General features: G+C 39.4%; 1 protein-coding gene across 1 annotated transcript in view; it reads right to left on the reverse strand.

Moving 5' to 3' along the window:
* Positions 1-2,323: 2,323 nt before the first annotated feature.
* LOC122814461 (zinc finger protein 850-like) overlaps positions 2,324-13,854 on the reverse strand; it is a 402,252-nt gene continuing 390,721 nt past the window's right edge. Inside the window, exon 9 of the mRNA XM_044087041.1 lies at positions 2,324-7,807. Coding sequence (XP_043942976.1) covers positions 6,114-7,807 — 1,694 coding nt within the window. The 3' untranslated portion in view covers positions 2,324-6,113. The remainder of the gene's footprint in view (positions 7,808-13,854) is intronic.

The raw sequence follows: 13,854 nt of genomic DNA on the forward strand, positions 1-13,854 counted from the left end.
TTTCTCTTGTATATTTTGCCATATACACACATCAGAGTTGTACTGCTGCAATTCTGCAAACCACATGGTATATCATGTGAAAGCATTCAGTAAGGCTTGAGAATGACCTTATGTTCAGCAAGCTTTCTCTTCTTTTCTGACTGACCCCTTACTTGCAGATTTCATCTCTCTCTCTCTATCTGGACTGCTAATCGGAATCTTTGAATAGTTTAGAAAATCAAACTTATGTAGAAAACACTTACTGCATTTAGCATATTTATATGGTTTCTCCCATTTTATAATTTATCAGAGTGCTTAGGATTTTTAAGAAGACTGGAATAGAGGCCATTCCTGAGTCTGTTTAAGGATGAAGTTTGTGAAATTAGTAATGTTCGAGTCTTTGTCGGATGGTAGTAATGCTCTTCTCAACACCTGCAACATACCAGACTTGATCTTATTAGTAACATATTTAACTGTACTTGAAAACTATTTTTATTAACCTTGTTACTCATGCTACTTTTGAAACTATGTGGGCATTATCATCCCATATTTCTGATTGAATATCCTGATATTTTAGGACTTTGTTTCTCTCAGGACACAGGACATTATTGCCTGTGTTTTCCAGATTTTTTCCTCTTTTCTCTCTGGTCATATTTATATTCATTCCGCACTTTCTTTTGCCACCCTTTTTTATCTATATCTGGTTTGATTTCCATTCCTACTCCTTTCCTAAGTATTTCTGGTAATGTCAGCAAAGGTTTTGTCTTAGACTTTCTTTCATCATTGTTTAGAATTTTCAGTATAATTTGGATCTGATGTCAACAAATATGAATGCAGTTCCTCAAATGTAGACCTATAAATATAGTCATTTTCTAAGGAAGACCATACCCTATTCAGACCAAGAAATATGTAGATGGGCCATACTCTGTGTTTTATATACCATTTTATAAGCATGAATAACATCATCTGGACAGGAAAACAAGAAAACGTACACTTTTTGAGACCAGTCAATCACACCAAAGCTGCAACAGGAAGCCAACTTCAGTTTGATCTGTATTCTTGCATATTAAAGCAGTTTTTAATGTCCGTTTTAGTTTTTTAAAATATTTCTTACTAAGCTTTGTTCTCATTTTTCTCATGCTTTATTGCTGTCCCTTTATCTGTTCCAAGATAGTTATATAGTCTCTTGTTCAAATGGTTCTACATCATGCTCTTTTCCCAGGGTGACTTTTTTCACGTTAGTTTTGTTTGCAGAAATACTACTTTTGTTAGGTTTAATTTCTCCAATCTTTGGGGTTCTAGTACTGTGACAGGAATGGACCCCATTCCTAAGTCAAAGCAGGATTAAAGTTCATGAAATTAGCATTGTTTCAATCTTTGATGTTACCTGAAAGTGCTGTATGCAGCACCCGCAATGTGTCCAGGACTGACTCCTCCTGTTTTTCTTTTGGAGTTACATGTATCAGAAACATATCTAAATATAACTGTCAATTCATTTTTATGAGGTCCATTGCCCCTACTACTATCTGGGTATCCTTCTTCCACACTGCACCCAGTTTTGCCTGCAAATCCTAGTATTTTATGACTTTGTGTGTTTCTGTACATAAGACAGTGTAATAACTGGGTGTAGCAATTTCAATGATCAATGCTGATTTTGTCTTCTTCTTATAGACTACTTCATCTGTATTTTCACATCTATTTTAAACTGTTGGGAATGGGTGATCCCATGTGATATATTTTTAAACTGTTGGGAATGGGTGATCCCGTGTGATATATTTTTAAACTGTTGGGAATGGGTGATCCCATGTCATATATTTTTAAACTGTTGGGAATGGGTGATCCCATATGATATAAACATCTTAATTCTTTATAATGCATTGTGGCTCATGTTTCCAATGCTTCTCAGCTATTTCAATATATTGTAATATTTGCACAATCCTTAATATAACAGTCTTGCCATATTATTATGACTTTCAGTATACAGGCTGTCTGCTATTGGTTTTACCCTCTCACTTTTTTTAATTCCTCCAAATCTTTTGCGTTTCTAATACCATGATGGGAATGGACCCCATTCCTAAGTCAAAAAAAGTACCTTCTGACCTGTGCAAACAGTTTGACATGTTTTCAAAGTACTGTGCTGTGAGAAACACTATAGTCAGTGCATTTATATGGTTTCTCCCACTTTTAATTTTTACAAAATGCTTTGGGTATCTGATACCGTGATGGGAATGAATCACATCTTGTTTTTTTATTTTTAATTTCAAAAGTTTACATATCTAATACTGTGACAGGAATGGACCCCATTACTAAGTCAGGGTATGATTACAGTTCATGAAATTAGTATTGTTTTAGTCTTTGATGTTAGCCAGCAGTGCTCTTCGCAGCACCTGCAATGTTCCCAGAACTGTATCCTTTTGTATTTCATATATGGTTACTTGTATTGGTAGCATATTTCAAAATGTTTGTAAATTCTACATTTATTAATCCCATTGCTCATACCACAATTAGAATGGTCTTGGTATCTCTATTCCTCATTGCTCTAGTTTCTTCTGACATATCCTGGCATTTTATGACTTTGTGTATCTTTTTATGCAAGACACTATAATCTTTGTTTTGCTATTTTAATGATCACTGCTACTTTTATCTTTTAATTTGAAGTACTGTGTTTTTTTTTGCATCTATGTTTTCAACTGTTGGTAATGGGGTGATCCTGTCTGATATAAACTTCATCACTGTCATAATGCTTTGAGGTTCATGTTGCCGATGCTTCAAAGCAGCTTCTATATTTAAGGTTTGTACAATCCCTAGTTCATCATTCTTGCCACATTACTGTACCTTTCAGTACCCAGATCCTCACCCATAAGCATATCACACTGAGCAGCAAGATGTGCAACTTTTTCCAGTTTTACAGACCTTAAATTCATCTGTTTCTCCTACTTTTTCAATTGACTTTGTAAACCAAAGAGTATATGGCTCACTATCTTGAGATGCCAGTATTAGCGTTCATCTATTGGTTTAATTTCACCTCTACTTAATTCCTGTGTCAATTCTTAGTCAACATGAGGTTGGGGCAGACTTTCTCTATACTTTGAGTATATTTATAAATTTTCGGATTTTCATTCCTTCTCTTCTGATCCTTTTCCTTATACAATTTATTTGGTGTTTGGCACTCACAGTTGCTTTATGACTTTTGTCTACCTATGGTTTGATTTCCATTCCCAATTTGCTCTGAAATGCTTCTGCTAAACTAAGCAAATATGTCATCATAGACTTCTCTTCATGCTTTAGAACTTTCACTATATTTGGAATCTGATGATGTCAGCAAATAACAAATATGTATGTAGTCTCACAACTGCAGCTCTATACACTTAGTTTCAAGCAAGCCTATACCTCCATCAGAGAGAGGAATATATAATCTTGGTTATGCACAGTTTTTATGTACCATTTGAACTTTGTGTCTAATTTTTTTGGGGGGGGGCAGTCAGTCACAAAAAATGTGACTTAGAATAGGAAGAGCAAATTGATGCATAGCTTGAACTTTATTTCTACATGTCAGATAATTTTCAGTACTAGCTTTAATCTTCTGATGTATTCCTTACTAAGGTTTTTTTCCAATTTGTTCTTTCATATTTTATTGCTGACCTTTCATCTATTCCCATATATTTCTAAACTCCTTTCTGCTCAAGTTTTTTTGTTTTACATTTCTGTCAAAGGTTAATATTTTCTTTATCCTGCAGTCTTGCTTTTACACATTATCAAGACCAAATGCCGTTCCTGTATCATCAGAGAAAGGTTTAACCATTTGTAGTTGTACTTTCAGATAATCATCTAATGAACTACATTTTTTAAATTATCCACAAAAATTTGATTAGATGTCTTTAAACATTTTTTTTAGTACCATAGCCTGATCTATTAAGTAAACAGCTTAATGGTTAAGGGCAAAACAAAACAGCATTAGTACCAAACAATCACCCTGGAATGCACCCCACTTTTGAACTTTTAACCCTAGGATAATAATTTTACTCATTGTCAGGACTTACAGTCATTGCAATGTAATTGGTCAGTATAGGCAGTGTCTTATACATTTGTAAGCATTCCCTTATCCATGAATGTGGGAGGTTGTTAAATGCATTTTGGAATCTATCTATGCCATACATAGACAGTTAACCTTTTTTACAGCTTTTTTGTTATGGTTTGTTTCACAATAGATGATCATTTGTGCCATACAACTTTCTTTTCATATTTTGTTCTGTTGCCATGACTGATTTTTTTTCTACATGGATATAGATGCTTTCTGCATCAATTCCAATATATAATTTACATAACTGTCAGAAGACAGATTATTGGTCTATAGATAGTTCTTAGGATGGTTTACAAGTTCATCCTTAAGGATAATTTTCATTTTACCTGTTAACAAGGTGGATGTCTGTTCAGGATAAGCAAGAAAGCAAATCTTACTCAGGCCTAAATCTTTTCTTTAAAGATATTAATACTTTTAGCCAAAAGGTAGATGCTGCATCTGGGCCTGGGATTTTCCACTTAGGAGCCTTTCTTTAATTTTGTCTTGATTTTTCCGGCTGTTACCTCATCCCATTTCTTATTGTTTGCATTGGAGCTCCCTACGTTTTCTTTTAACTCTTTTATCCATTGAGCATTTTTGTTATGTTTGACAGGGTCTTCATAAATGCCTCTATGAATTGTACTTTTTTCTTCTTTTTTGGTGGTGTTTCTCTTCCTTTTACTATGTTCCCCAGTTCTCTATAAAACCTTTATGGGTCATCAATGAATTGCATATTTTGTATTTTTCCTTTATATTTATCTACATATCTACTGTTTTCTTCTTCTCGTGGTGATATTTTTAGTTTATTAGTGGAAATAGCCTGGTCTGTTTTAATACTGTGTGTTATTTTTACCATATCCATCTTTCTTAGGATCTGATTGTTCCCTTTTTCTACTTTCCTCCAACGGTGATACTTCTTGTTTTAGTTGCTTTACAGTTCACTCTATTTAGTGCATCATAGGGACATAATTGTTGCTTATTCTTTGTTATTCTACATTTTTATGGTCACACTTTATTATTATTAGCTTAGCTACATAGTACTAGACCCTATGTTTTCCATTATATCGCATGGGTTTATCTCAATTGTCCTGACTACTGTGTTCATCTCTTTTTCCTGTTGTCTAACAGCTTGTGTCTTACTTATTTATTTAATCTATTTCAGTATGTTTATCCATCTCTGTTAAATAAAACATGCCTTCCATTTTTTCATTTTCTTCTGGAATGAGAGCATCTTCTTTGCTCTGTTTCCTGAAAGTCTTCTACAGAAGTTTCCAGAACATCTTCCTGTGAAGTATCCTCTTCAAAAGCATCTTGCTTCATCCCCTTTGGGGCTCAGCTGGTCCATCATGCTGTACCATTACCTGGTTCAGAGTTGCCACAGTTTCTGCTCCTTCCACTGCTGCAGAACTTCTGCTGGACTTTGATGTGTTTCTTACAGAAGGCTCCAGAATATATTCCTGCAGCATATCATCTTCAGAAGCATGCTGCTCCACCCACTGCTCCCCCCATCAGGAGGCCCAGTTTCCATCATGTTACAACACTTCTTGTGTTGGAGTATCCACATTTAGCCCTTCACTTCACAGATGGGCTATCATTTCAATTTCTATTTGCTTAATTTCTATCTTGCTAAACCTCCTTTTTTGCCTATATTTCTCTTCAAACATCTTTAGATCTGTTTTTTTTTTTTGTTTGTATTGATTTGTTTGGCTATCTTCTCTGCATAACTATTGCATATTAAAAGATCTCTTTTTCTTTCCTGTCTCCAGGTCTCTTGTTTTTTCCTTTCCGAAACCTCTGGTCTTGTGCTTTATCTTTTCTCATGGTCTCTGTTAATTATTTTTCCAGGTGGCCCAATGTGTTTTCAGCTTGAACATGTTTTCCTTGAACCTCTGAACCTGTTGCTTTTAACATTTTTTCTTGTGCAACTGTTTTTCTTTCTTTTACTTTTGCTATATATCCTCTGTCTGGAAATTCTGGGCTTGTTGCACAATAGTGATGATACATAACTTCTTTATCGTCAGCAATCCACTTTATCATGTCTAGATCTGTTATTTGGCCTATCAGTTTGTGTGGACTACTTGTTCCTTCTATGACAGGAGGTCACTCCTGTATGAGTTTGTTGATGGCGTTTCAACTGACTTCTGTAAGAAAAACACTCACTGCATTCAGGGCATTTGTATGGCCTCTCTCCTGTGTGTATGGTTTGATGTGATTTCAAAGTACTTTGTTGTGAAAAACACTTACTGCATTCAGTACATTTAAATGGCTTCTCCCCTGTGTGAGTAGTTTGATGCATTATCAAACCCCTGTGCTGTAAGAAACCCTTACTGCATTCAGTGCATTTATATGGCTTCTCCCCTGTGTGAATAAATTGATGACATTTCAGCTGACATTCATATGAAAAACACTTATTGCATTCACTGCATTTATAGGATTTCTTCCCTGTGTGAATAAATTGATGCCGAGTCAGCTGGCTTTTCTCTGAAAAAACCTTATTGCATTCAGCACACGTATATTTTTTCTCCCCTGTGTGTACAAGTTGATGACGTTTTAGCTGACTTTTCTCTGAAAAACCCTTACTGCATTCAGCACACTGATACGGCTTTACACCGGTGTGAATGGTCTGATGGTGTTTCAGGCTACTATTACGTGAAAAACATTTATTACATTCAGAACATTTATAGGGCTTCGCCCCTGAGTGAGTGGTTTGATGTTTTATCAAAGCACTGTTCTGTGAAAAACACCTGTTGCATTCAGTGCATTTATATGATTTCTCTCCTGTGTGAATGAGCATATGACGTTTCAGCTGACCCTTGTCTGAAAAACACTTATTGCAGTTAGCACATTTATGTGGTTTTACCCCGGGGTGAATGTTCCGATGGTAGTTCAAGCTACTGCGGCATGGAAAATATTTACTGCATTCAGTACATTTAAATGGGTTCTCTCCTGCCCGGGGGCAGTTAAGTCCTGAGTGAAGCTGGGATACAGGAGGGAGACAAAGCTTTTTGTTGCCCTTTACTGTCTGAGCACGCAGGTTCTTTGTTGAGTGTTGTACCCGACGTGTTTCACGGTCACATTCAGAGCTCTTGCTGCAGTTAGAGCCTGTCTGAAGCTGGGGTACAGAAGGAAGATGATGCTTGTCAGTGCCCTTCACCATCTGAGCACACTGCTGCATGTTCTCTGTTGAGTGTTGTACCAGACGTGTTTTACTGTCACATTCAGAGCTCTTGCTACAGTTATATCCTGTCTGAAGCTGTGGTACAGAAGTGAGACAATGCTTGTCAGAGCCCTTCACCATCTGAGCACACTGCTGCAGGTTCTGTGTTGACTGTTGTATCCGACGTGTTTCACGGTCACATTCAGAGCTCTTGCTGCAGTTAGATCTTGTCTGAAGCTGGGGTACAGAAGTGAGACAATGCTTGTCAGAGCCCTTCACCATCTGAGCACACTGCTGCAGGTTTTTTGAGTGTTGTACCTGACGTGTTTCACGGTCACATTCAGAGCTCTTCTTCCATTTATATCCTGTCTGCAGCTGTGGTACAGAAGGGAGATGATGCTTGTCAGAGTCCTTCACCATCTGAGCACACTTCTGCAGGCTCTTTAAATGATGCATCTGACATGTTTTATTGCCACCTTCAGTGGTCTGGCTGGAGTTAAGTCCTGAGTGACGTTGGGATACAGGAGGGACATGAAACTTGTCAGAGTCTTTTTCCGGCTGAGCACACAGCTGCAGATTTTCTTTTGGATGATACTGCTGCAGTCTCTGACCTAAAAACAGATCATCAGTATTTTATCACAATGATAAAGACTCTGCCAGATATTTCATACACAGCAGGACATGTGCCTTGTTTAACCATTTTAAATATTAAATATTATGGATTTATTATCTGTCTAATGTTATGTTCTGCTGCTTTAAAAAAAGCAAACACAGTTCTGACTCATTTAGTGGAATTTGCTGTGCAATGATTAGGTGTAAGATGTGTAAAACCCGCTGCAGAACAATCACAATAATTAAACATTATCAACTCATACATAAAATGAACCATAACCAGAGGCGTACCTCTCAACGTTTTCACCAAGATGTGTAACATTTCTTCATGATATTGCAGTCTTACCTTTCTCTTCCCATATACTGTTTCATGCTTTGAGCTAACAAGGGTTATTCATGTAGAATTTTAATGAGCAATTCTGTATTTCCTAGGCAGTGACTTGAAAAGGGACAGTTTGGATCAGCCTACTATAAAGGATAGCAAACTTCAAGCAATAACTAGAGAACTAAATAAAGTCATTAAAATGTATAATGCATGATTTCCTGAAAATGGAAATAAGGAAAAAAAACATTGAAATAAAGTCATACACTGTCTTTAATATAAGCAGATTACTGAATATAACATATTAATATAAATTTAGGCTCCTAAATTTTATTCAGTAGTATGGAAATACTCTCTCTTTCTCTATTGTAGAAAAGATTTCCGAGAACTAAACTAAGTTGTTGTTGTTTGTCTTTTGGCTTTTCCCGGTTAGGGGTCGCCACAGCGGAACTCCAGTCCGCTAATGATTGGCAGTTGTTTTTTTTTATGGTGCCGAGTTGCCAGCCTGACGCCCAACCTTCAATGAAGGCACACCCATTCAACGCATGTCTTTCAAATGCCCACTCGACCACGGGGAGGACATGCAGACTCCACACAGAAGGCACTCCCAACCCAGGCCGAGAATCGAACAGGAGAACCTCTTGCTGTGAGGCAACAACGCTACCGCTGCACCACCCCGGAAGTGAGAACTAAACTAAGTAATATACTTTATAATGTATGGTACATCAGAAGTATACACAGCAAACAATTATTTTCCTTCAGGAACATTCTTGCAGAAACTACCAAAAACCAGAAAAGACATGTATGAATATAATCTAAATTTAAATTTAAATTAACACCGTACCACCAGAAAAACTTTTAAACTTTTAATAACTTAGTGCTTTTGTCCTAAACAAATCAGGCCCCAGGATTCAATAAAGCCTACATGATCATTGCACACTCCCAAACAAGGAAAACACTGTGGTATGCTAATTACAGCATAAGCAGCTGACCTGCATGCTAATTAACCAATCCAACATGGCAGAGCTATGCCACAAACTATAAAGCATCCACGTAGACTCTGTGCTGGTTTTTCTTTTGAATTCCAAAACTTTTGGAATACAGCCATGGAAAGGGGTCTACACAGACAGAATGTTATGAGCTGCTGCTGCCAATAGGCCTAGGCTGAGAAGGAAAATAGTTTTCAGGCCTCATTTAACTTATTGCAACTTACATGACATGGAAATTGTAGAGCACTACAGGGTGAACAGGGAGACACTAGAGGAATTCTGTGATCTCTGCTTTCCTCAATTCGGAGCCAGAGCCAACTGAAGGGAACGTATCCCAGTGCAGACAAAGGTATGTGTAGGCCTTAAAATCTTCACTACAGATACCTTTTAGAGGCCAACGGGGGACATCCTGGGGGTGTCACAGGCATCAGCATCCAGGATCCTTCACCAATTCCTAAATGCAATACTCCAACATGCCAGTGACCACGTATATTTTCCCTGTAGTTCTGAGGAGATGGCCAGAAATATACAGTTCTACTGTGTAGCACACTACCCTGAAGTATTGGGTGCCACAGCTTGCACACATATAGAAATGAAGGCACCACCCAGGGAACAGGGTAGGCTTTACATTAACAGAAAGGGCTATCACTCTATCAACTGCCAAGTCGGGGAGTCATCTTGAACGTGTGTGCTGGAAACCCTGGCAATTACCATGACTCATATCATCTGGCACAACTCCCAACTGTACTAGATGTTTGCTGGGGGGATATCCCAGAGGGTAATCTATTGGGGAATGTAGGTTATGCACTGGAACCATGGCTGATGACAACCATCAGGAATGCACACACCCACCCACGGAAGAACACCATAATGAGACACAAGCTCAAACCAGAAATGTCATAGAGCATGTGGTTGGGCTCCTGAAGTCATGGTTCCAGTGCCTAGATAGATAATAGGGAACCCTGCAGTACAATCCATGGATATGTAGAAACATATTCAGAGTAGGTGCCATGTTACACAACATAATCCTGAGGAAACAGCTTCATCAGGATCAGCAAGAGGAATGGTCACACATCCCACCACCACAGCCACAGGCAGATGGGGAGTCAGAGGGGGAACCACCAGCAGCTGTGGGTGTAGACAGACATAGACATACTCAGTATGCCCTTACACTGGCCAACAGATGATGCATAGCACACTCACTCACCACCTTGGGGCCTAGACCCTTCCTCCTACTCACACACATATAGTAATATTGATGCCAGGCAACTCACAAAGCCTTTACCTCCCCGTGTATTGGCTATGTACTGCTTGCATCAGACAGAGTCAGCACTGAACTACAACCACGTCAACTGCTGCATTTCCAAGGTGAATCTTGAACCTGGAGTGTATTGTGTAAATATGTGAATGAGTGGCATATTCTTGTATCACACTAATTGGTACTGTAAGCAAGTAAAAGGAGGGAGATTGGTACAGCAATGATCTTAACATGTGACAGCACAGACTTGTGTGTGCCTTATATGTGTTCATTATTAAGTAGTACCTCAGTCATCAAAGATTCACACAGTCATACCTCTCAAATCTAGTGATGATCACTGCATGACCCAGTTTAGCGCAATACAGTTGTAATGGAAAATCATTAAAGAAACGTTAGAAAGTAATGATACACACTGCAGTTTCTGACTTCACAACCCTCACAAGATCTTTCACAATAAAATTGGGACATTTTGATGCTATTAATTGTGCAACTTTCCAAGGTCAATGTGACTCAAAGGTAAAATGGCCAGTTCAGCACCACAAATGCAGATATACTAAGCACTTTAAGTCAGCTATGAACACTGAGCATCAGACACAAAGCTTATGTATCCCTGAATCCAAAAGATAGAAAAAAGGGATATGGCACAGTTATCACTTGCACAGGGTGCTGTGTGGGGGAGATGGAGGCCTAGGTTGACACAAAAGGTTGGTGTGTGTGTGTGTGTGTGTGTGTGTGTGTGTGTGTGTGTGTGTGTGTGTGTGTGTGTGTGTGTGTGTGTGTGTGTGTGTGTGTGTGTGTGTGTGTAAGAAACAGAAGCCAGCAGATATCTGGATAAACCAACAAATGGCCAGTGAGACAAAATGAGTTTTAAGCTACATGGCTAAACCATGTAACTAGTGTGTGTGTTTGTATGGGTCCTCCAGGTGAAATTGGTGTGTGAGAACCTGCATGGACACAGCCAAGCTCTGTGCTGGCTCTACGTCTTGGTATTTTGGACAGGTGTGAGCCGTGCATGGTAGAGGTGGTGGCTCATCATTATTGTCCCCAACACTGAAAACCGACTCTACCAGGAGTCGCACTGGCATGTCCACTCCCACAGTTAGATGCATTGCTGCTGCCTGAACATGATTGATGTCTGCTGGAAGAGCTCCCTTCACAGGGACTCCTGGGACCATGACCCCATAGACATGTCTGTGTGTGGACAACACACTTACTAACAATGCAGTGGGAGTACTGCTACTATGGGAGTGTGATTGGGCATGACCACATTAGATGACAGCAGATGTGACTGATCTATGCCCACGAGGATGCTGTTCCCCTCCCAGCAAACGTTCCATTACAAACAGTGTTCGTTCCATGACAGAGCCCCTCTTTCCAATGTGTCATTTACTCAATCCATTGAATCAGCAACATGGTGGAGGCAGTCACACATGTCAGATTGTGCCACATCTATAACCCTGAGCATTTGTCTGGAGCACTTATGGAAATGTGCCTGTGCCTCCATGATGGCCCCTAAACATACACTAAGTGGCATGGGAAGAGACACCTGCACCAGGTGGAAGAGGGATAGCAGACTCCTTCTGAGAACCCCTATCAACCCTCCTATATGGCAACACACCCACACTTTGGCTACGGCCAGACTCAACAGGCACTAAAACCACAGTAACCACACTTCCCTGATTAATGGGTTCCCCCTCTCTCCACCTGTCCAATATGTAAGGTCACTGGAATGGGTAGGCATAGGCCTACTGGCCGTGTCCAGTGGAATTGCAGGGAATGGGTGTATGTCAACCTCAGTGTCAGGTTCAACCTCTGTACTCCCTGACTGTGCCTTAGTTTGGCCACCATCATTATCAGAGTCTGCTAACGCACTGACATCAGGTGGCAGAGGGTTCACACTTTCACTGTCATGATCACCTATGATAAACAGCAATTAACACACAACAAAATTAATACCTACACTACTGTAGTCCAACATATGCTAACAAACAGTGGTGTCATTATTATGGACAGTACAGCAATACATGCAACAGGTCTGACATCAGCAGCACACACTAAATATTTCTTTCAATTGCTGGGCAATACTGACATAAGAATGTTTGGCTTACCATCTGGAGATGAGAGAGTCTTCTCTGCAATCCAGATGGGCCTGGAAGAAGTTAAGCAAGAGACATGTGCAATATCATCACAATTAAAAGTAACACATGTGGTAAGTCTTTTACCCCTTTATATGTCCATTAACTATAATTCAACAAGAACATGGCTGACAACTCAAACCTTAGCTAATAACTGTAGCAAGCTTTAACCCCCCCACAAAAAAATACATGTGACACAGAAGTAAAGTATTGATTTCAGTTGTTTTATTATACAACAGTATTCAACTGTTGAGATACAAAGCTTACCTGAAAACTGGTCATGGAATGTGCTTGCAGCCTCTAACACTGTTGCTTTCACATCCAGGACGTGCTGTACTGCACTCTCTTTTGAGCTGCCTGCGTCCCTGATATTGGCCAGGAGCACTTCATTGGGTGTGGGGGGCAGTTCCTCAGCAGGCCCTCCCCAGTACACATCTGGTCACACCCCACTGCAGCTGCTCTCTTCTGTGCAGATATGATCACATCAGTGGTACTGTGGTGCATCTGCTTGTTTGTCCTCCCTTGGACACCCATGGATTCAGATCAGCACTATCTGATGCCAAATTTGCATCCTAAATGCCATATCTCCCCATCTCCTTTCCAGCAGAAAAGCACCATGTTGCCTAAAGACATCCACTATGACCTGGAGCTCAGCATCAGTGAAGGGGGGTATCTCCGAGGATTGACACGCCTAGGTGGCATTCTCCTAGGTGTCCTAAAATACAACAGAAAAATAATACACATAAGTACTGGATATTTTTTCCAGGTAAAACAAAAAAGGTAGCCACTCAGTATTACCCCCTGTAGAAGCATACAGCAGTCTACAGTTGTGAAATATGAGCAGGCAGGATGCAAAACGAGTAACAGGAGCAGCATATCCTTGTTTGTGCCATACAAGTAACTCACATTTGCTTCCCACCCCCACAAAAGAACAGTCTATCCTTCAATGTGCCATAAAACTAACTCACCTTTGCTCTCCTTCCCAAAAGAACAAGAAAATGACACATTTTTTCTAACAAACCATCTTTGAAATGCTAAAAGGAACTGTCCCTGAAACATTTATGCATATTTATCACACAGCATACCACTGTCATGTATTAGCACTCACATAAACCTCTGAAATAGCTTGGCAAGCATCCCATGCATTCAGTACACTTCTAAATAATGCATACAGATAAACGTGTAAAAAGCCTTTGCTTTAGATTTTTTTTAAATACTTTCCAGCAAATGCAGTGTAGCTGACCAAATGGAAGCATACTTTCTGAAGTTCAATACACCTCTGTATAGACATATCTTGAAGAAATAGTATTATGTCCAGTCTTCCCAACATAAACAAGTTTTC

This window comes from Protopterus annectens, chromosome 10.part0 (genome assembly GCF_019279795.1).
Source record: "Protopterus annectens isolate FY-2018-M chromosome 10.part0, PAN1.0, whole genome shotgun sequence".
In the NCBI taxonomy this organism is placed as follows: Eukaryota; Metazoa; Chordata; order Ceratodontiformes; family Protopteridae; genus Protopterus; species Protopterus annectens.